General features: G+C 42.2%; 1 protein-coding gene and 1 long non-coding RNA gene across 2 annotated transcripts; both read right to left on the reverse strand.

The window, feature by feature from the left end:
- Positions 1-7999: 7999 nt before the first annotated feature.
- LOC124378461 lies at positions 8000-9932 on the reverse strand. The gene is made up of 4 exons (XR_006924220.1): positions 9887-9932; positions 8965-9051; positions 8819-8890; positions 8000-8039 (listed from the first exon to the last, which is right to left on the reverse strand). It is a non-coding gene; the product is annotated as an uncharacterized LOC124378461 (long non-coding RNA).
- A 91-nt stretch (positions 9933-10023) lies between these two features.
- Positions 10024-24098, reverse strand: LOC124378593 (B-cell receptor CD22-like). The gene is made up of 20 exons (XM_046838324.1): positions 23458-24098; positions 23187-23352; positions 22954-23038; positions 20696-21049; positions 18791-19033; positions 18024-18281; positions 17682-17939; positions 17336-17593; positions 16220-16477; positions 15882-16139; positions 15536-15793; positions 14559-14816; positions 14439-14477; positions 14096-14353; positions 13756-14007; positions 13425-13670; positions 12540-12645; positions 12312-12348; positions 10724-10810; positions 10024-10116 (listed from the first exon to the last, which is right to left on the reverse strand). The coding sequence occupies exons 1-20, from the start codon at positions 23490-23492 to the stop codon at positions 10024-10026; spliced, it is 3807 nt and encodes a 1268-aa protein (XP_046694280.1). The 5' UTR covers positions 23493-24098.
- Between the last annotated feature and the right edge of the window lie 258 nt (positions 24099-24356).

The raw sequence follows: 24356 nt of genomic DNA on the forward strand, positions 1-24356 counted from the left end.
GTTAGGCCTTAAAAACTTCAAAAGTGGTAGGTGGTGGTTAGAGTGGACTGGTAGTTATAGGGGTAGGTGGGGGTAATGGTGGATAGGTGGGTATGGCGGTAGGTGAGGGTAATGGTGGATGGGTTGGTATGGCGGTAGGTGAGGGTAATGGTGGATGGGTGGGTATGGTGGTAGGTGAGGGTAATGGTGGATGGGTGGGTATGGTGGTAGGTGAGGGTAATGGTGGATGGGTTGGTATGGTGGTAGGTGAGGGTAATGGTGGATGGGTGGGTATGGTAGGTGAGGTAATGGTGGATGGGTGGGTATGGTGGTAGGTGAGGTAATGGTGGATGGGTGGTATGGTGGTAGGTGAGGGTAATGGTGGATGGGTGGGTATGGTGGTAGGTGAGGGTAATGGTGGATGGGTGGGTATGGTGGTAGGTGAGGTAATGGTGGATGGGTTGGTATGGTGGTAGGTGAGGGTAATGGTGGATGGGTGGTTATGGTGGTAGGTGAGGGTAATGGTGGATGGGTGGGTATGGTGGTAGGTGAGGTAATGGTGGATGGGTGGGTATGGTGGTAGGTGAGGGTAATGGTGGATGGGTGGGTATGGTGGTAGGTGAGGGTAATGGTGGATGGGTTGGTATGGTGGTAGGTGAGGTAATGGTGGATGGGTTGGTATGGTGGTAGGTGAGGGTAATGGTGGATGGGTGGTTATGGTGGTAGGTGAGGGTAATGGTGGATGGGTTGGTATGGTGGTAGGTGAGGGTAATGGTGTATGGGTGGTTATGGTGGTAGGTGAGGGTAATGGTGGATGGGTGGGTATGGTGGTAGGTGAGGGTCATGGTGGATGGGTGGTTATGGTGGTAGGTGGGGGTTAGGGTGGATGGTCTCTTTCTCTGTGTGGTTCTGATGATCTCATGAATGCTTTTTCACAGCCTAGAAAAAAACACAAAGAATACACACACACACACACACACACACACACACACACACACACACACAGACACACAGTATAAATCTGTGAATGAGGAAGAATTCAAGCACATGCATATTTCTTAATATTTATATGATTTTTCCCCCCAGAGTTAAAGCCTCTAGTCTCTATAAAATCCAAGGTGAAGAAAGTTCACCATTTTTTTTTTACAAAAAATAAAGATAAATTCAATATCGTAAATTCAATGTTAGTTATACGGCGCTTTAAACAAACCACATCCCTATCAGTGTATCTCTAACAAGGGATATATATATATATATATATATATATATATATATATATATATATATATATATATATATATATATATATAATTGGGGTGTAACGGTACACGTATTCCTACTGTACCATTTCAGTTCAATCCCTTTCGGTTTGTACACACGTGTACTGAATGCAGGTCTTTTTTTTGTGCGGAACATAGTTCTAATCCGAGTTCCCTCAGGAACGTATTAAGTTGCGGACCACAAGTTTGTTTCGTCTCGGTCTCACACTTTGAGCGCATTTATTATTATTAATAAAATAAATACACAACAATGCCAGGGCTGTAAATAAGAAACCAGAGTTAACGCATGAAGAAGGGATTTTTATAAATAAATAGAATGGATGAATAAATAACAAATATCTGCTTAATCTAACTGTGACTTAAAAACGGAGGTACGTACTGAAGCGTGAATTAACCCTTAATATATAATCAGTGCAGGAGAAAGTTTTCACAGCACTTCACTTTTTCCACATTGGTATGTTACAGCTTTATTCCAAAATGGATCCAATTCATTATTGTCCTCAAAATTCTACAAATAAAAAAAACCCATAATGACGACGTGAAAGCAGTTTGTTCGAAATCTTTTTAAATTTATTAAAAATAAAAAACAAAATAAAAAAATCGAATTCAGGTGAATTCAGTTGATTGGGCATAATATGGGAAGACACACACCTGTCTATAGAAGGTCCCACAGTTACAGTGCATCTTAGAGCACAAACCAAACAATGACACCGGCCTGAAAGCCAAACACCGTGTCTGGAGGAAACCAGGCACTGCTCATCACCTGGCCAATACCATCACTACAGTGAAGCATGGTGGTGGCAGCATCATGCTGTATGGATGTTTTTCATCGGCAGGAACTGAATGACTAGTCAGAATCTAGGGAAAGATTAATGCAGCAATGTACAGAGACATACTTGATCTTCCAACAGGACAACAACCCCAAACCCACAGCCAAGATAACAAAGAAGTAACTATGGGACGACTCTGCGAATGTCCTTGAGTGGCCCAGCTAGAGCAAAGAACCTGATTGAACATCTCTGGAGAAATCTAAAAATGGCTGTGCACCAACGTGCCCCATCCAACTTGATGGAACTTAAGAGGTTCTACAAAGAAGAATGGGAGAAACTGCCCCAATATATGTGTCAAGTTAAAAAAGACTTTAGGCGGTAATTGGTGCCAAAGGAGCTTCAACAAATTATTGAACAAGGGCTGTGAATATTTATGTACATGTGATTGTTCTTTGTTTTTAGATTTAGATATTAAATAAACTTCTTTCACATTGTCATTATGGGGTTTTGTTTGTAGAATTTTGAAGAAAATAATGAATGTAATCCATTTTGGAATAATGCTGTAATGTAACGTGGAAAAGGTGAACCGCTGTGAAAACTTTCCGGATGAAATTTACTGGCTATGAACAAACGGAAACACTCACATGTAACGTTTCATAATCAGGCGAGATGGTGTGAGGATCCAGAGCTTCGTACGTGTCATCGGGGTGAGGTTTCTGTGTGAAGACGTAAATTAGGTGCTCATAGGGTTTCTGCATCAGTGAAGTGTGTCATGTGAGTCGTCACTTACCGCGAGCGTGAAGCACACATCTTTGGAGCACATGGTCATGGGTTCGAAAGACGTGTAAGTGTTGTCTTCAATATGAGTGTCAACGTCCTGCACAGAGAGCATTAGCACAATGCATGATATTATTTGACTCAGCAGTAAAAGCCATTATTTTCCTAAATCTATGTGGTGAAGAAAAAACATTCCATCAAGAGGAAGAAACATTGAGAGGAACCAGACAGTGTTATGCTTCAGAAGGTACGTACTGAAGCGTGAATTTTGTGTAAAGTTACACCCCTAATATAAAATCAGTGCAGGAGAAAGTTTTCACAGCACTTCACTTTTTCCACATTGGTATGTTACAGCTTTATTCCAAAATGGATCCTGAGCGATCAGGGGCAAAGAGCCTCAGTCACATAAGTGACCAAGAACCTGATGGTCACTTTGAAAGAAATTCATCACTACTCTGTTTAGAGAGGAGAACCTTCCAGAAGAACAACCATCTCTGCAGCATTCCACCATTTAGGCCTGTATGTTACAGTGGCCAGATGGAAGCCACTCCTCAGTGAAAGGCACATGACACTGGCCTGAAAGCCAAACACCATGCCTTGAGGAATCCAAGCACTGCTCATCACCTAGCCAATACCATCCCCACAGTGAAGCATGGTGGTGGCAAAAAAATAGGTGTCAAGCTCGAAAAGACTTGAGGCTGTAATTGGTGCCAAAGGAGCTTCAACAATGTATTGAACAAAGGCTGTGAATATTTATGTGCATGTGATTTTTTAAACTTCTTTCACATTGTCATTATGGGGTTTTGTTTGTAGAATTTTGAAGAAAATAAGGAATGTAATCCATTTTGGAATAACGCTGTAACTTAATGTGGAAAAGGTGAACCGCTGTGAAAACTTTCCGGATCAACTTTAATGGCTATGAACAAACGGAAACACTCACATGTAACGTGTCATAATCAGGCGAGATGGTGTGAGGATCCAGAGCTTCAGACGTGTCATCGGGGTGAGGTTTCTGTGTGAAGACGTAAATTAGGTGCTCATAGGGTTTCTGCATCAGTGAAGTGCGTCATGTGAGTCGTCACTTACCGCGAGCGTGAAGCACACATCTTTGGAGCACATGGTCATGGGTTCGAAAGACGTGTAAGTGTTGTCTTCAATATGAGTGTCAACGTCCTGCACAGAGAGCATTAGCACAATGCATGATATTATTTGACTCAGCAATAAAAGCCATTATTTTCCTAAATCTATGTGGTGAAGAAAAACATTCCATCAAGAGGAAGAAACATTGAGAGGAACCAGACAGTGTTATGCTTCAGAAGGTACGTACTGAAGCGTGAATTTTGTAAAGTTACACTAATATAAAATCAACACTGTAATGTTACAGCTTTATTCCAAAATGGATCCTGAGCGATCAGGGCAAGAGCCTCAGTCACATAAGTGACCAAGAACCTGATGGTCACTTTGAAAGAAATTCATCACTACTCTGTTTAGAGAGGAGAACCTTCCAGAAGAACAACCATTTCTGCAGCATTCCACCATTTAGGCCTGTATGTTACAGTGGCCAGATGGAAGCCACTCCTCAGTGAAAGGCACATGACACTGGCCTGAAAGCCAAACACCATGCCTTGAGGAATCCAAGCACTGCTCATCACCTAGCCAATACCATCCCCACAGTGAAGCATGGTGGTGGCAAAAAAATAGGTGTCAAGCTCGAAAAGACTTGAGGCTGTAATTGGTGCCAAAGGAGCTTCAACAATGTATTGAACAAAGGCTGTGAATATTTATGTGCATGTGATTTTTAAACTTCTTTCACATTGTCATTATGGGGTTTTGTTTGTAGAATTTTGAAGAAAATAAGGAATGTAATCCATTTTGGAATAACGCTGTAACTTAATGTGGAAAAGGTGAACCGCTGTGAAAACTTTCCGGATCAACTTTAATGGCTATGAACAAACGGAAACACTCACATGTAACGTGTCATAATCAGGCGAGATGGTGTGAGGATCCAGAGCTTCAGACGTGTCATCGGGGTGAGGTTTCTGTGTGAAGACGTAAATTAGGTGCTCATAGGGTTTCTGCATCAGTGAAGTGCGTCATGTGAGTCGTCACTTACATGGCGTGAAGCACACATCTTTGGAGCACATGATCATGGGTTCGAAGACGTGTAAGTGTTGTCTTCAATATGAGTGTCAACGTCCTGCACAGAGAGCATTAGCACAATGCATGATATTATTTGACTCAGCAATAAAAGCCATTATTTTCCTAAATCTATGTGGTGAAGAAAAACATTCCATCAAGAGGAAGAAACATTGAGAGGAACCAGACAGTGTTATGCTTCAGAAGGTACGTACTGAAGCGTGAATTTTGCACTTTTCCCACACTGTAATGTTACAGCTTTATTCCAAAATGGATCCTGAGCGATCAGGGGCAAAGAGCCTCAGTCACATAAGTGACCAAGAACCTGATGGTCACTTTGAAAGAAATTCATCACTACTCTGTTTAGAGAGGAGAACCTTCCAGAAGAACAACCATCTCTGCAGCATTCCACCATTTAGGCCTGTATGTTACAGTGGCCAGATGGAAGCCACTCCTCAGTGAAAGGCACATGACACTGGCCTGAAAGCCAAACACCATGCCTTGAGGAATCCAAGCACTGCTCATCACCTAGCCAATACCATCCCCACAGTGAAGCATGGTGGTGGCAAAAAAATAGGTGTCAAGCTCGAAAAGACTTGAGGCTGTAATTGGTGCCAAAGGAGCTTCAACAATGTATTGAACAAAGGCTGTGAATATTTATGTGCATGTGATTTTTTAAACCTCTTTCACATTGTCATTATGGGGTTTTGTTTGTAGAATTTTGAAGAAAATAAGGAATGTAATCCATTTTGGAATAACGCTGTAACTTAATGTGGAAAAGGTGAACCGCTGTGAAAACTTTCCGGATCAACTTTAATGGCTATGAACAAACGGAAACACTCACATGTAACGTGTCATAATCAGGCGAGATGGTGTGAGGATCCAGAGCTTCGTACGTGTCATTGGGGTGAGGTTTCTGTGTGAAGACGTAAATTAGGTGCTCATAGGGTTTCTGCATCAGTGAAGTGCGTCATGTGAGTCGTCACTTACCGCGAGCGTGAAGCACACATCTTTGGAGCACATGATCATGGGTTCGAAAGACGTGTAAGTGTTGTCTTCAATATGAGTGTCAACGTCCTGCACAGAGAGCATCAGCACAATGCATGATATTATTTGACTCAGCAATAAAAGCCATTATTTTCCTAAATCTATGTGGTGAAGAAAAAACATTCCATCAAGAGGAAGAAACATTGAGAGGAACCAGACAGTGTTATGCTTCAGAAGGTACGTACTGAAGCGTGAATTTTGCACTTTTCCCACACTGTAATGTTACAGCTTTATTCCAAAATGTATCCTGAGCGATCAGGGGCAAAGAGCCTCAGTCACATAAGTGACCAAGAACCTGATGGTCACTTTGAAAGAACTTCATCACTACTCTGTTTAGAGAGGAGAACCTTCCAGAAGAACAACCATTTCTGCAGCATTCCACCATTTAGGCCTGTATGTTACAGTGGCCAGATGGAAGCCACTCCTCAGTGAAAGGCACATGACACTGGCCTGAAAGCCAAACACGATGCCTTGAGGAATCCAAGCACTGCTCATCACCTAGCCAATACCATCCCCACAGTGAAGCATGGTGGTGGCAAAAAAATAGGTGTCAAGCTCGAAAAGACTTGAGGCTGTAATTGGTGCCAAAGGAGCTTCAACAATGTATTGAACAAAGGCTGTGAATATTTATGTGCATGTGATTTTTTAAACTTCTTTCACATTGTCATTATGGGGTTTTGTTTGTAGAATTTTAAGAAAATAAGGAATGTAATCCATTTTGGAATAACGCTGTAACTTAATGTGGAAAAGGTGAACCGCTGTGAAAACTTTCCGGATCAACTTTAATGGCTATGAACAACGGAAACACTCACATGTAACGTGTCATAATCAGGCGAGATGGTGTGAGGATCCAGAGCTCGTACGTGTCATTGGGGTGAGGTTTCTGTGTGAAGACGTAAATTAGGTGCTCATAGGGTTTCTGCATCAGTGAAGTGCGTCATGTGAGTCGTCACTTACATGGCGTGAAGCACACATCTTTGGAGCACATGATCATGGGTTCGAAAGACGTGTAAGTGTTGTCTTCAATATGAGTGTCAACGTCCTGCACAGAGAGCATCAGCACAATGCATGATATTATTTGACTCAGCAATAAAAGCCATTATTTTCCTAAATCTATGTGGTGAAGAAAAACATTCCATCAAGAGGAAGAAACATTGAGAGGAACCAGACAGTGTTATGCTTCAGAAGGTACGTACTGAAGCGTGAATTTTGCACTTTTCCCACACTGTAATGTTACAGCTTTATTCCAAAATGTATCCTGAGCGATCAGGGCAAGAGCCTCAGTCACATAAGTGACCAAGAACCTGATGGTCACTTTGAAAGAACTTCATCACTACTCTGTTTAGAGAGGAGAACCTTCCAGAAGAACAACCATTTCTGCAGCATTCCACCATTTAGGCCTGTATGTTACAGTGGCCAGATGGAAGCCACTCCTCAGTGAAAGGCACATGACACTGGCCTGAAAGCCAAACACGATGCCTTGAGGAATCCAAGCACTGCTCATCACCTAGCCAATACCCTCCCACAGTGAAGCATGGTGGTGGCAAAAATAGGTGTCAAGCTCGAAAAGACTTGAGGCTGTAATTGGTGCCAAAGGAGCTTCAACAATGTATTGAACAAAGGCTGTGAATATTTATGTGCATGTGATTTTTTAAACTTCTTTCACATTGTCATTATGGGGTTTTGTTTGTAGAATTTTTAAGAAAATAAGGAATGTAATCCATTTTGGAATAACGCTGTAACTTAATGTGGAAAAGGTGAACCGCTGTGAAAACTTTCCGGATCAACTTTAATGGCTATGAACAAACGGAAACACTCACATGTAACGTGTCATAATCAGGCGAGATGGTGTGAGGATCCAGAGCTTCAGACGTGTCATTGGGGTGAGGTTTCTGTGTGAAGACGTAAATTAGGTGCTCATAGGGTTTCTGCATCAGTGAAGTGCGTCATGTGAGTCGTCACTTACATGGCGTGAAGCACACATCTTTGGAGCACATGATCATGGGTTCGAAGACGTGTAAGTGTTGTCTTCAATATGAGTGTCAACGTCCTGCACAGAGAGCATCAGCACAATGCATGATATTATTTGACTCAGCAATAAAAGCCATTATTTTCCTAAATCTATGTGGTGAAGAAAAAACATTCCATCAAGAGGAAGAAACATTGAGAGGAACCAGACAGTGTTATGCTTCAGAAGGTACGTACTGAAGCGTGAATTTTGCACTTTTCCCACACTGTAATGTTACAGCTTTATTCCAAAATGTATCCTGAGCGATCAGGGCAAGAGCCTCAGTCACATAAGTGACCAAGAACCTGATGGTCACTTTGAAAGAACTTCATCACTACTCTGTTTAGAGAGGAGAACCTTCCAGAAGAACAACCATTTCTGCAGCATTCCACCATTTAGGCCTGTATGTTACAGTGGCCAGATGGAAGCCACTCCTCAGTGAAAGGCACATGACACTGGCCTGAAAGCCAAACACGATGCCTTGAGGAATCCAAGCACTGCTCATCACCTAGCCAATACCCTCCCACAGTGAAGCATGGTGGTGGCAAAAATAGGTGTCAAGCTCGAAAAGACTTGAGGCTGTAATTGGTGCCAAAGGAGCTTCAACAATGTATTGAACAAAGGCTGTGAATATTTATGTGCATGTGATTTTTTAAACTTCTTTCACATTGTCATTATGGGGTTTTGTTTGTAGAATTTTTAAGAAAATAAGGAATGTAATCCATTTTGGAATAACGCTGTAACTTAATGTGGAAAAGGTGAACCGCTGTGAAAACTTTCCGGATCAACTTTAATGGCTATGAACAAACGGAAACACTCACATGTAACGTGTCATAATCAGGCGAGATGGTGTGAGGATCCAGAGCTTCGTACGTGTCATTGGGGTGAGGTTTCTGTGTGAAGACGTAAATTAGGTGCTCATAGGGTTTCTGCATCAGTGAAGTGCGTCATGTGAGTCGTCACTTACCGCGAGCGTGAAGCACACATCTTTGGAGCACATGGTCATGGGTTCGAAAGACGTGTAAGTGTTGTCTTCAATATGAGTGTCAACGTCCTGCACAGACAGCATCAGCACAATGCATGATATTATTTGACTCAGCAGTAAAAGCCATTATTTTCCTAAATCTATGTGGTGAAGAAAAAACATTCCATCAAGAGGAAGAAACATTGAGAGGAACCAGACAGTGTTATGCTTCAGAAGGTACGTACTGAAGCGTGAATTTTGTGTAAAGTTACACCCCTAATATAAAGTCAGTGCAGGAGAAAGTTTTAACAGCGCTTCACTTTTCCCACACTGTAATGTTACAGCTTTATTCCAAAATGGATCCTGAGCGATCAGGGCAAGAGCCTCAGTCACATAAGTGACCAAGAACCTGATGGTCACTTTGAAAGAACTTCATCACTACTCTGTTTAGAGAGGAGAACCTTCCAGAAGAACAACCATCTCTGCAGCATTCCACCATTTAGGCCTGTATGTTACAGTGGCCAGATGGAAGCCACTCCTCAGTGAAAGGCACATGACACTGGCCTGAAAGCCAAACACGATGCCTTGAGGAATCCAAGCACTGCTCATCACCTAGCCAATACCCTCCCACAGTGAAGCATGGTGGTGGCAAAAATAGGTGTCAAGCTCGAAAAGACTTGAGGCTGTAATTGGTGCCAAAGGAGCTTCAACAATGTATTGAACAAAGGCTGTGAATATTTATGTGCATGTGATTTTTTAAACTTCTTTCACATTGTCATTATGGGGTTTTGTTTGTAGAATTTTTAAGAAAATAAGGAATGTAATCCATTTTGGAATAACGCTGTAACTTAATGTGGAAAAGGTGAACCGCTGTGAAAACTTTCCGGATCAACTTTAATGGCTATGAACAAACGGAAACACTCACATGTAACGTGTCATAATCAGGCGAGATGGTGTGAGGATCCAGAGCTCGTACGTGTCATTGGGGTGAGGTTTCTGTGTGAAGACGTAAATTAGGTGCTCATAGGGTTTCTGCATCAGTGAAGTGCGTCATGTGAGTCGTCACTTACATGGCGTGAAGCACACATCTTTGGAGCACATGGTCATGGGTTCGAAAGACGTGTAAGTGTTGTCTTCAATATGAGTGTCAACGTCCTGCACAGACAGCATCAGCACAATGCATGATATTATTTGACTCAGCAGTAAAAGCCATTATTTTCCTAAATCTATGTGGTGAAGAAAAAACATTCCATCAAGAGGAAGAAACATTGAGAGGAACCAGACAGTGTTATGCTTCAGAAGGTACGTACTGAAGCGTGAATTTTGTGTAAAGTTACACCCCTAATATAAAGTCAGTGCAGGAGAAAGTTTTAACAGCGCTTCACTTTTCCCACACTGTAATGTTACAGCTTTATTCCAAAATGTATCCTGAGCGATCAGGGGCAAAGAGCCTCAGTCACATAAGTGACCAAGAACCTGATGGTCACTTTGAAAGAACTTCATCACTACTCTGTTTAGAGAGGAGAACCTTCCAGAAGAACAACCATTTCTGCAGCATTCCACCATTTAGGCCTGTATGTTACAGTGGCACAGATGGAAGCCACTCCTCAGTGAAAGGCACATGACACTGGCCTGAAAGCCAAACACCATGCCTTGAGGAATCCAAGCACTGCTCATCACCTGGCCAATACCATCCCTACAGTCCTTAGGTGCTCATAGGGTTTCTGCATCATTGAAGTGCGTCATGTGAGTTGTCACTTACCGCGAGGGTGAAGCACACATCTTTGGAGCACATAGTCATGGGTTTGAGAGACGTGTAAGTGTTGTCTTCAATATGAGTGTCAACGTCCTGCACAGAGAGCATCAGCACAATGCATGATATGCTTTGACTCAGCAATAAAAGCCATTATTTTCTTAAATCTATGTGGTAAAGAAAAAACATTCCATCAAGAGGAAGAAACATTGAGAGGAACCAGACAGTGTTATGCTTCAGAATATTTGGACTTATGTTTTATCTTTTTCTTTCTTTCTCTTCACTCTCTGTTTTTCCCTCTTTTCCACTATCCTTCTATCCTTCTTTCTTTCTTTCTTTCTTTCTTTCTTTCTTTCTTTCTTTCTTTCTTTCTTTCTTTCTTTCTTTCACTCTTCACTGTTTTTATTGCTTACTTCTTATTCTCTTCCGTTCTCTTTCTCTCTTATTCTTTCTTTCTTTTTTTCTTTACCTATCCCACTCTCTGTGTAGTGCATGCTGGGAGTGTGAGCGGGAGCGTGTGTTGTGTAAACGGGAGCGTGCCCACCCAATCACTGCCCTGCGAGAGGGGCATGATAGTCTGCGATGGGGGACATGTACACCTTCAGGGTGAAAAAAGCCAACCCTTTGGCGACTTGTTCTTGAAGAAATTCTAACACTGGGCCGACCAGGCAGTTAACTGAATCCAAAAGTTGCCGATCGCACCATGCCGTGAACAGACGCCATCTCACAGTGTACGACCTCCTTGTGGATGGAGATTTGGACTGGAGAATGCTTCCTACCACCTGGTATTCTGATTGTTTAGTTTCCCAGTGAACTCTTGTGCCCCCTGCCTGAGAAAAAGATCCCTCCGGAAGGAATCTCCCAAGGAGGGTGTTTTCAAGATGGGCCACCAGGTCCGCAAACCATGGCCTGTCTGGCCACCGTGGGGCCACCAGGAGGAGATGGACTCCGTCCCGGGGAACTGTCTCCAGAATTTCTAGGAGCAGCACGACAGGTGGGAAGGCGTACAAGTGCGGCCTCAGCCACACCTGTACCATGGCATCCAGCCCAAGAGGGGCTGGGGGTGTAAGAGAGAACCAGAGGGGACAGCGCAATGTCTCTTGAGTCGCAAACACCTAAGCTCTGTAAAATCTCTCCCAAATTTGTTCCATCAAGTTCGGGTGGAGACGACATTCCCAGAGCCTCGGCTCTTGCATTGAGAGGGCATCTGCTCCCTCGTTTAAGTGGCCTCGGATATACGCTGCCCCCAAGGACAGATCGCAGACTCCCTGGTGGTTGATATAAGAAAACAAAAAGGTGTTGTCGGAACAAACCCACACATGGCGGCCTCTGAGGTCCAGAAGGAAACGCTTCAGAGCTTGAAGCACGGAGGTGCCTTCAACCTTCACAAGGTTTCTTCCTTATGATGGTCTCAGGGAGTTTTTCCCTCACCATTGCCTTGCTCGATAGGTTATAGGGACGAACTAATGAGCTGGATGCATATTCGTAACCGGTTTCTTTCCGTAAACCTGCGTGACGATGTTAAATGTATTCATACAAATAAAATTGAGTTGAATCGAATATGGACGTTTGCTGTGCAACACTCTGAAACACTCACCTGATGTTTTGTTGTGTTTTTTTTCTGTCTCTTGCTCCTGCATCGAAATAAATTAAAAAAATTATTATAAATTTGATGTTAAAATTGAAAAATTTAAATGAGTAAATAACGAACAACAAGCTGGAGTAAAGCTCCATATATGATGCATGTCATGATGTTGAGATCGACTCATATATTAATTATCATCTCATGCTTAACACCTACTGTTTTCACACTCCTGGGATTTACCTGACGCAGAAAAGTCCGGCTATGAATGCCGCCACGCCAACAACGACTCCTACCCCGACCCCGACTCCAATGATTATCCATGAAACCATGGAATTCTCTGTCTCTCCTGGAGATGAAGTCAGAGACATTATATATATATATATATATATATATATATATATATATATATATATATATATATATATATATAAGGGATAGAAGTGATTCTACAAAAGACTTACCTATAAAAAATTTTTTTACCTTACCTATAAAAAAATTTATCAGGCATTTAACTTGTGATTGGTCGTTCATGAATGATTTGGAACAATGAGTCATTTTAAGGAGAGATTCGTTAATTGTGAATGAGTCTTTAATGCGACTCCGGAGAACAAATCATCTCAAAGAGTGATTTGTTTGTTTTAAATGAGTCTATAATGTGACTCTTTAGAATGAGTCGACTCAAAGAGCGATCTCTTGACTCTTTAAGTCCAAATCATTAGTTCTTTAATCACGTGACTCCTATATACACTATGCAGTGTATTACACAGGAACAGAATTAAGTAGTTCAACTCATTAGTTCTTTGGTCTGAGTCGTTCATTCAATCAGCACACGACTCCCATTGACGCTCCATACACAATGCAATAGATCGTTTTTTATCTGGTCCAAATCTTAACATTATTGTTACAATAATTATGGGAGTAATTTACAATAGAAGTAATGACACAGCCCAGAAGATACGAGTGGTGAAGCTCTAGTCAGAGTTGGCGTAAGTGGATGAGTTGTGGATCTGCTTATTAATAGTGTAGTTACATAAAAAAAAATTTTTTTTCATTTTGATGAATGAGATTCAGACAAACGGGTCACTAAAACCGCTCCGATCTTCTCATCACTTCCCATCATCTTACCGTTTAGCATGAGGGACACCGGAGGAGCTCTCTGATTCCCGTATTTATTCCGGGCCTCACAGGAAAACCATCCGTCGCTGCTGAAATTCATTGTGATGCTGTAATTCTGTCCGACTCCTACAGCCAACCTTTCATTGTCCTTAAACCAGGTGTAGTTGTGGACGGGTGGGTTAGCGGCGGCGCTACAGGTCAAAGTCACTGTCTCACCTGCGGAGCTTATGGACATTGAGACATTCCTAGGGGGGTCTGACAAAAAAAAAGGGACGATATAACAAAGAAATATACAAATATTCAAGTTTAGCTGAATATCATTTGTTTAAAAAAAACATACACAAAACGTTTAGATCAACGTTCGAGTATTTCACTCCGAATCGATTGCCGGACTTGCACTTATACTCGCCGCTGTCTTCAGGGCTGATCTTGGTAAAGGTGTAGGTTCTCGCTGTACTTATAAACACGTTTTCTTTGAACCAGGTGTAGGTGACGGGTGGGTTTGCATCACTGCTGCACCTCAAAGTCACTGAACTGCCCTCCACAATATCCCCCGAGGGGCTGATCGACACTGAAGATTTCTTGGGCGCATCTGAAACCCAATAGAAGACATTCAGCAGATCGTTTTGAAGCAATACGTTATTTGTATCAGAATTTCCAGAGCTCAGGCTAAGACGTACACAAAATGCTGACAGTCACGTTGTCGGAGTATCTCTCCTCGTATCCATTGCTGAACTTGCACTTGTACTGCCCCCTGTCCTCAGGTTTGATCTTTCTAATGATGTAGGTGCTCCCTCTTCCGACAATCGATGTTCCTTTATACCAGGTGCAGTCAGGGAGAGGTGACTTATCATCGCTGCTGCAGGACAGGGTCACTGTAGCGCCCTCTACTATCTCACCTGAGGGACTGATGGATATTGAGGGTTGCTTTGGAAGAACTAAGTTTAAAAAAGACATTAAAGAAATCAATATTTAAATGAGTCTCAGAGTCCCACTACATCCAGCATCCCTCTACTATCTCACCTGTAGGACTGATGGACACTGAGACGCTTTTCGGGGCGTCTGAAAAAAAACAGACCACATAACAGATTAAAGCGATACGTGTATAAATGGCGGAAAACAAAAGCTCGATGCAACACTTACACCGAACATTTACAACTGCTTCATTAGACTCTTTCTCTCCGTACGGATTCCCGGCCTTGCACTTGTAGAATCCACTGTCCTCAGAGCAGATTTTCCGGATGTTGTGCGTTTTTTCCGTTCCAATTAAACTCCTCTCTTTATACCAGGTGTACTCAAGGGCAGGTGGGTTTGCATCGCTGCTGCACTTCAGAGTCACTGAACTGCCCTCCGCAATATCCCCTGTGGGGCTGATGGACACTGAGACGCTTTTCGGAGGATCTGAAAAATACAGCCCACATGACTTAGAGGTTTTAAAGTGATGTGCAGTAGTAGACGAAGTACACAAAGCATGTATTTGAGTTAAAGTAGAGACACTCTGTAAAATGTGACTCCAGTAAAAGTAAAAGTGTCCCTTCAAACTTTCACTTGAGTAAAAGTACAAACGTTTTTCAAATGTTCTTAAGTAACCAACGTACAATGATTAATTATAACTATATTGTTCCTATTATATTTATCGCAAGACTCTTTACTTAATCAACTCAGTTCATGTGAAAAGTTTGTGTCGAGTTCAAATCTGGAGTTTCTTTATCATTTATTCTTCTCTAAATGTTCTGCTTGATGTTGAACTGATGTTGAACTGTATGTTGGTGATCAGTAGATACACCAAGCGCCGATCAGAACACGTGTAAAACAGAGCGTGCGCTCGACCCTGACTGGTGACTCGCTGCGTGTTTCACCAGTTACGTTTTTATCCTCGTAAATAAAAAGGAACAACTGATTTCGCAAAATGTAGTTAAGTAAAAAGTCAAATATTTGAGTTTGAAATGTAGTGAAGTTACAGTAAAAATAAATCTCCCCAAATGGAAACACTTCAGTAAAGTAGAGATACGTGACAAAACTATTAAAGTACAGTAACAAATTACATTTGCTTTATTACTGTCCAACACTGGTGATGTGTGTATAAATGCCAAAAAACTCAAATTCAATGCAACACTTACACCGAACATTTACAGCTGCTTTATCAGACTCTTTCTCTCCATACGGATTCCTGGCCTTGCACTTGTAGCCTCCTCTGTCTTTAGAGCTGATCTTCTTGATGCTGTGTGTTTTTCCCGTTCCTATTAAACTGCTCTCTTTATACCAGGTGTACTCAAAGGCAGGTGGGTTTGCATCGCTGCTGCACGTCAGAGTCACTGAACTGCCCTCCACAATATCCCCCGAGGGGCTGATCGACACTGAAGATTTCTTGGGCGCATCTGAAACCCAATAGAAGACATTCAGCAGATCGTTTTGAAGCAATACGTTATTTGTATCAGAATTTCCAGAGCTCAGGCTGAGACGTACACAAAACGCTGAGAGTCACGTTGTCGGAGTATCTCTCCCCGTATCCATTGCTGAACTTGCACTTGTACTGCCCCCTGTCCTCAGGTTTGATCTTTCTAATGATGTAGATGCTTTCTCTTCCGAGAATCGATGTTCCTTTATACCAGGTGTAGTCAGGGAGAGGCGACTTATCATCGCTGCTGCAGGACAGGGTCACTGTAGCACCCTCTATTATCTCACCTGAGGGACTGATGGACACTGAGACGCTTTTCGGGGCGTCTGAAAAAAACAGACCACATGACAGATTAAAGCGATACGTGTATAAATGGCGGAAAACAAAAGCTCGATGCAACACTTACACCGAACATTTACAACTGCTTCATTAGACTCTTTCTCTCCGTACGGATTCCCGGCCTTGCACTTGTAGAATCCACTGTCCTCAGAGCTGATTTTCCGGATGTTGTGCGTTTTTTCCGTTCCTATTAAACTGCTCTCTTTATACCAGGTGTACTCAAGGACAGGTGGGTTTGCATTGCTGCTGCACTTCAGAGTCACTGAACTGCCCTCCGCAATATCCCCTGTGGGGCTGATGGACACTGAGACGCTTTTCGGAGGATCTGAAAAATACAGCCCACATGACTTAGAGGTTTTAAAGTGATGTGCAGTAGTAGACGAAGTACACAAAGCATGTATTTGAGTTAAAGTAGAGACACTCTGTAAAATGTGACTCCAGTAAAAGTAAAAGTGTCCCTTCAAACTTTCACTTGAGTAAAAGTACAAAAGTTTTTCAAATGTTCTTAAGTAACCAACGTACAATGATTAATTATAACTATAATGTTCCTATTATATTTATCGCAAGACTCTTTACTTAATCAACTCAGTTCATGTGAAAAGACTCGAATGTGACTCTCAGCACACTGAACTATTAATAGAATGATATTAATGACTCAAACACTGATTGATTTCTATTACAATTATCATGAGCCCAAAACCTTATTTTTAACTACTTTAATAAAATAATGTAAATGAGGTCACATGTGTTGTGTCGAGTTCGAGTCTGGAGTTTGTTCATCATTTATTCTTCTCTAAATGTTCTGCTTGATGTTCAACTGATACTGAACTGTATGTTGGTGATCAGTAGATACACCAAGCGCCGATCAGAACACGTGTAAAACAAAGAATGCGCTCTGATTGGTGACTCGCTGCGTGTTTCACCAGTTACGTTTTTATCCTCGTAAATAAAAAGGAACGACTGATTTCACTAAATGTAGTTGAGTAAAAAGTCAAATATTTGAGTTTGAAATGTAGTGAAGTTACAGTAAAAAAAATCTCCCCAAATGGAAACACTTCAGTAAAGTAGAGATACGTGACAAAACTATTAAAGTACAGTAACGAATTACATTTGCTTTATTACTGTCCAACACTGGTGATGTGTGTATAAATGCCAAAAAACTCAAATTCAATGCAACACTTACACCGAACATTTACAGCTGCTTTATCAGACTCTTTCTCTCCATACGGATTCCTGGCCTTGCACTTGTAGCCTCCTCTGTCTTTAGAGCTGATCTTCTTGATGCTGTGTGTTTTTCCCGTTCCTATTAAACTGCTCTCTTTATACCAGGTGTACTCAAAGGCAGGTGGGTTTGCATCGCTGCTGCACGTCAGAGTCACTGAACTGCCCTCCACAATATCCCCCGAGGGGCTGATCGACACTGAAGATTTCTTGGGCGCATCTGAAACCCAATAGAAGACATTCAGCAGATCGTTTTGAAGCAATACGTTATTTGTATCAGAATTTCCAGAGCTCAGGCTGAGACGTACACAAAACGCTGAGAGTCACGTCGTCGGAGTATCTCTCCCCGTATCCATTGCTGAACTTGCACTTGTACTGTCCACTGTCCTCAGGTTTGATCTTTCTAATGATGTAGGTGCTTTCTCTTCCGAGAATCGATGTTCCTTTATACCAGGTGTAGTCAGGGAGCGGCGACTTATCATCGCTGCTGCAGGACAGGGTCACTGTAGCGCCCTCTACTATCTCACCTGAGGGACTGATGGACACTGAGACGCTTTTCGGGGCGTCTGAAAAAAACAGACCACATAACAGAGGTTTTAAAGCGATACGTGTATAAATGGCGGGAAACAAAAGCTTGATGCAACACTTACACCGAACATTTACAACTGCTTCATCAGACTCTTTTTCTCCGTACAGATTCCCGGCCTTGCACTTGTAGAATCCACTGTCCTCAGAGCTGATCTTCCGGATGTTGTGCGTTTTTCCCGTTCCTATTAAACTTCTCTCTTTATACCAGGTGTACACACGGGCAGGTGGGTTAGCATCACTGCTGCACATTAGAGTCACCGAACTGCCCTCCGCAATATCCCCCGAGGGGCTGATGGACACCGAGACGCTTTTCGGAGGATCTGAAAAATACACACAAGAAGAAAAAGGAAAGATATGAACCAAACACTTAATTTTGAATTGATAGTGAATTTTCAATTAAAAGATGTTACCATGTTTGGGTAAGAATAAATTATATCATAGAATCAAGAACAATTATATCATTTAAGCAACTAAACAGCTGAGGTTTAAGGGCCTTTCTCAAGGGCCCAGAAGTGGCAGCTCGATGAAGCTGAACTCACAACCTTTTGATCAGAAGTCCAACATCCTAAACACTGAGCTACCAAATGCCACAACTGCTCCTTCTGGTTTAGCGATAATGGAAATCGTGTGGTGATGGTTTTAATGGTTATCTATTGTTATGTATTGATATGTATAATGATGTAATTGTTTGTTTTGCTTTTCCAGCTGGAACACAAGGAAATAATGTGTTTGTTAATCATGTATGATTAAATAAAAAATAAATGAACGAAGCAGACAAACGTGACGAATTTGTATTTATTTGTTTGTCGGAAGGTGAACGTATACTTACAGTGCACAAAAAGAGCGATATGAGGGGAGCGAACACTTTCTCCCTCCACAGAGCAGCTGTATTTGCCTGCATCCTGCTGAGTGACTGACCACAGTATAAGATTCTCAGAGATGGAGTCCAGTTCACGATCGTTTTTGTACCAGGTGAATGTTGGGCTGTCGCTAAAAATGCAGCTGGTTTTGCATGTCAGAGTGACTAAATCTTGTTCTTCAACCATACTAGGAATCATCTCCACCTGAAGATCTGTGGATGAGAGGAGAGATGGAGGAAAACAAATGAGACTGAAGGTCGCAATTATTTTCAGCAGTCTTTCTGAGTTTCCGTAATAAAGCAAGCTACAGTGGTGCAGTGACGTGATTGTGCCTCTAAGTGGTGCTATTTACTCATTTGTAAAAATTGAACAATTGATGGTAGTATTTTGAACAAATCAAACCATTTTCTAAACCACATTCAAACTCTCACATCTACATTCCTTTCCCTTTGTTGAAGGAAACGAGAGAACATCTGCATTTTCTGTTTCTTCTTTAATTGTCTCCTACTTTTGAAAAAAACAATTTGAGGATGCACCAAGCTACAGGGCGCTAGTGACGGAACGCTAACAAATATAACAAATGGAGGCACAGAGAAAGAGGAAATTGTTCCTATACACGCTGAATACATATTGCTAGCTTCCAAACAAATGAAACCCCCTCATACAGCTAGTTATTATTTAATCAATGCAGTGGCTTTGGATATCGGACAGATTAGCAACCTGGTCTTTTGGCAAGCAAAACTTGAAACTCTGACCGATCGCCCATTTCGCCAGTTTCAGTAGACACACATCAACGTTAGCCGTCATACTGTGCGGCGAATCTGTGAAGCTAATACCTATTAGCATGATTGAACACACAAGGATTGTTAGCGTTTCACAGGACAATGCAAAGTAACTTGTGCTGTTGCTAGCATAAGGTCTTCTAGCAATAATATATTGCATAATTCTCTTCCTCAAATGTATGATTTTTTATTCACAATGTAACCCTACGAAGCTAAATGTTGTTAGCGCATAGCAGCTTTCAGCATGTCATAAGCATCTTTAGTCCAATTCTACTGCTAATGAAAATAACAATAATAATCGTCGAAGATTCGATAGCGCTAATCTCACAGACGAATCTTCCCAGAGCTGTTATGATACGAGGATCATACCATTTTTGGTGATACAGGGGTGCTTAATGTCTAATTTCGCACGGAACTACTGGTTTCCTCCCAATTAGTTGATATACAGCAAATTATTTTAAGAAACAGCAAAAACAGTGAAATTCAAATCCTGTTTGCAAGTGTTGCCTTTCTGCACTTCCTAACGTCATTATTTTAGGTTTATTGATCCAAAACGTTGTTGTTGTTTTTTTTAATCTACATTTTCTTTATTGCTTTATGTGATGTTCTTTGGTTTGGACATGTGTAGAGGAGGGACATGGGGTATATCGGTGGGAAACTGCTGAGCCTCGTGCGATCCAAACCGTAGTTTTTAATCAAGAAATACTGAAACTGTGCATCACACTGACAACGCGACTAAACATTTTGACGATCTTGTTTGTGAACAATGACGACAGGACTTTTTATTCTGATGGGAATGAGATGTTCATTGACACAAATACTTTTGAGAGATGAATTTAGGATTTTAAGAAAAGCTTTGCAAGAAATCCAAGGTGTGTACAAATTGTTTAGAGAAAATGGAGCTTGGATGGAAACGCTGAAATGGTCATGGTGAAGGTTTGCTAAAACATCAGCTCCTGAGTTGGCTTTGAGTTGGAGAGCTGAAGAAGCTTAAAGTCATTCGAAGAGATGGTGGAATTTTAGTTCCCTTTGAAAATCTCGATCGTGTTACAAACAGTCTTGAGGAGCAAAATCGGAAGTACAAGTTGTTACCTGTGACTGAAAGGTTGACTCCGCCGCTACCTTGGATGACTTGCCCCTCTGAGGTAACACCCGTCGCATAATATTTGCTGGAGTCCTGGTCCGTCACGTTGCTCAGTCTGAGGGTACAGTCTTGTGGGGTGTTTTTGAGGTACTGAACCCTGCCTATGTACTGAGGATCTGCAGACAGATCAGGAGGCTCCTTCAATGTGAAAACTGCTTTGCTCCAGAAAACTCTACTGAAACTTTTTCTGAAGAGGCTTCTCCTGGAGTATCTGCAGCCGAGAGTGACTGAAGATCCCTTCAGAGCACAGACTGAGTGGTGTGTGTAAATCATCTCCAAACTTCGCTGGGACTCAACAACCACTGAACACAAAACAGAAAACTGTGTTAATGATTAGAGGCAAAGAAAACAGAAATAATTTGCTGTTTCCGGGACGAAGAATTTGGTGACTTCAGGCTGAGATCTGAGCAGAATTCAGGGTTCTCCCACGTTACCCTCTGCTCCAATATCCCACCCCACACTGATCCTTCCATTCATCCTCGACCACTCCATCATCTACCACTGCTCCACTCATCCCTACATTCTCTACCACTGCACCAATAATCCCTCTATCCTCTACCACTGTCCCACTTGTCCCTCCATTCTCTACCACTGCCCCACTCATCCCCGTATCCTCTAACACTGCTTCACTCATCCCTTCATCCTCTACCACTGCACCACACATCCCTTCATCCTATACCACTGCAAAACTAATCCCTCCATCCTCTACCACTACTCCACTAATCCTCCATCCTCTACCACTTCTCCACTCATCCCTTCATCCTCTACCACTGCTCAATTCACCCCTCCATCCTCCACCACTGCTCCATTCACCCCTTCATCCTCTACTACTGCTACATTCATCCCTTCATCCTCTACCACTGCTCCATTCACCCCTTCATCCTCTACTACTGCTACACTCATCCCTTCATCCTCTACCACTGCTCCATTCACCACTTCATCCTCTACTACTGCTACACTCATCCCTTCATCCTCTTCCACTGTTCCACTCATCCCTCCATCCTCTACCACTGCACCACTCATCCCTCCATCCTCTACCACTGCACCACTCATCCCTCCATCCTCTACTACTTCTTCACTGATCCATTCATCCTCTACTACTGCTCCACTTTTCAATTCATCCTCGGCCAATACTCCACCCATTCACTCCCCAAAGCACTACCCTAACACACACACACACACACACACACACACACACACACACACATTAATAAACTAAAATTTAGCAAAGGTTTAAAATATTAAAATATTTTTTTTTCATGACATCAGCATCTAAATAGGATTGTGTAAAGATGGGAGGTACGCTTGAGCAAGCGAGGAAACATTTCTAAGCAACATGAAAAGTCCTTTCGAGTGAAAATACATTGGGCAATAGATGAGGTCAATAGGGTAAGAACTCACATTTAACAGCATTTACACACATCGACCTAGAGACAGCGCATGAAGGTGTGTGTGTGTGTGTGTGTGTGTGTGTGTGTGTGTGTGTGTGGTGAGATTCATTTTAAATGAAGCACTAATGAGATTTGTAATTAGGCTGTCTCTTCAGGTTTGTGTTAGAATACGGGGAAAACAAATCAGAGAAGGTTCGGCTTTTGATCGAGTGAGAATTAATTTAAAAAAAAATTCAAACAAATAAAAATTAATGATTTCCTGTTTTTTATTGCAGATGGCACTCGAATGAAAGTACAGAAAGCTCAGTGACAGCACAGTGATCACTGCCTTTCGAACCGTTTCTGCCCTTTAACCCTGTCACTCGTCTTGTTGGTTTTACGGGTCACATGGACTTCACAGCACAGTGAAATCTTTTCACATATCCCACTTAAGATGGTTAAGGGCCTTGCTCAGGGGCCCCAAAAGTGTTTGCTTGGCGATACCGGAGCTTGAACCCCCGACCTTCTGAGCAGTAACCCAGAGCCTGATCCACTAAGCTACTGCTTCCTTTTGGAACATCATCAAAAGTATTGGGACTGATTAAAATCTATTAGTCACAAATGATCTTTTTAAATAATAAAAATATCGCAAGTCTAATAATAATTTTATATACAAAAACCTTTTTATTGATGCGAAAATGTTCAAAACGATGCACCGCCAACTTAAATCAACTCATTTTATACCGATGCACTGATGAATCTAATGTTCAGGTGTCCACAAACGTTTTTGAAGATTCTGCTCGAATAAACATTTGGGTCACTCACGTCAGACTCACCGGATAACGTGAGAAGAAGGAAGAGAGAGGCAGGAGTGATCACCTGGAGCAGTACCATCACAGCAAAGCCTACACAGAGATATTTCTACATGAGAAAAACATAAACAGCTCGTGTAAGCAAAACCAGACGTGAGTCAAAGGCGGAGACCCGATGTGTCACGTGGCCTCGTGTAAAGTCTTAATATATATATTTTGTAGGGTATGTGGTATCAGGAGGAAAGGTGTGATCTCACCTTGTCGATCCGCACTCGAAGATAATCTTTTAGCGGTTTAAGAGAAGAAACATCAGTCGTGAGGTTTAATGTGCACGTAGCAGACCGTGATTTCCACATTTCCACATTTCCACCAGGCGTTTGGTAATTCACCTCGGCACACAGGAAGTTGCGAAATGAAATCGAGCTGCGTATTAGATTTAAAAAAAATAAATCGGGTGTCATAGTACACATTATCACATGGAGTTCAAATCGACATCAGAAGATCAGGATTGTGATAAAAGAGACCCACTCTGTGTCGCTGAATGTATTCTCGAACCCCTCCATCTGGTCTGAAGCATCCTCAAACTCAAACCACAGATTTAGAGGAACACGATTGGACGTCTTTCGGATAAAATTCTAAACGAGGAGACCAAAACTGTGCACACATCCAGCTCCATGAAAATATGCTTTCCATGGTTTGAAAGATGTAGAAGATCTAGAGCTCCAAACATATTGGGATTAGGTTCTCACGCTCACATCACCATATCTGACGGAATCTTCACGGAATTTAGAACATCTTCTCAAAAGAGTGGAGGTTGCAGTAAGATCATACGGGGACTACAGGTGGAATGGGTTGCTCAAAAAGAAGTCAAGCTTATGCTCAGCCGTCCTCCACTCTGAGCTCCAACCCTCTTGAACACCTTTGGGATGAATGTTTCACGTTCAGGGACACGTTCCAGAAGTGACGGGAACGCTGTGAGCGCTGTATTGCTGTACAAGAGGAATATTTTTAAGGTGCTGGTGTGGATGTTCACCTGCATGTTCTAGACTACTCAGACTGGAAGACACCTGAGCATAAGATTGGCTTCTTTCTGAACATCCCTTTCCACCTTTAGTCTCTTTTGCTCTTATAAGAAGCTCCACTCTTCTGAGAAGATGTTCCAGCAGATTTTTGTGGAGATTTCATTCAGCCACAAGGGTGTTTGTAAAGTCAGGCATTGATGTAGGTGAGGTGAGATGAGGTGAGATGCAGTCTGGTGAGGAGAGAAGCCCTGGGGTGCAGCCAGGATGGAGTGAAAAATTCATCCTAAAGAGGTTTGGAGCTCTATAGCCGGAGGTCTTCAACAAACAATGGAAAGCATATCCTCATGAAGCTGGATTTGTGCACTTTGTGTCATGCTGGAGCTGGATTGGGTCTTCTAGTTCAAG

This window comes from Silurus meridionalis, chromosome 24 (assembly GCF_014805685.1).
Source record: "Silurus meridionalis isolate SWU-2019-XX chromosome 24, ASM1480568v1, whole genome shotgun sequence".
In the NCBI taxonomy this organism is placed as follows: domain Eukaryota; kingdom Metazoa; phylum Chordata; class Actinopteri; order Siluriformes; family Siluridae; genus Silurus; species Silurus meridionalis.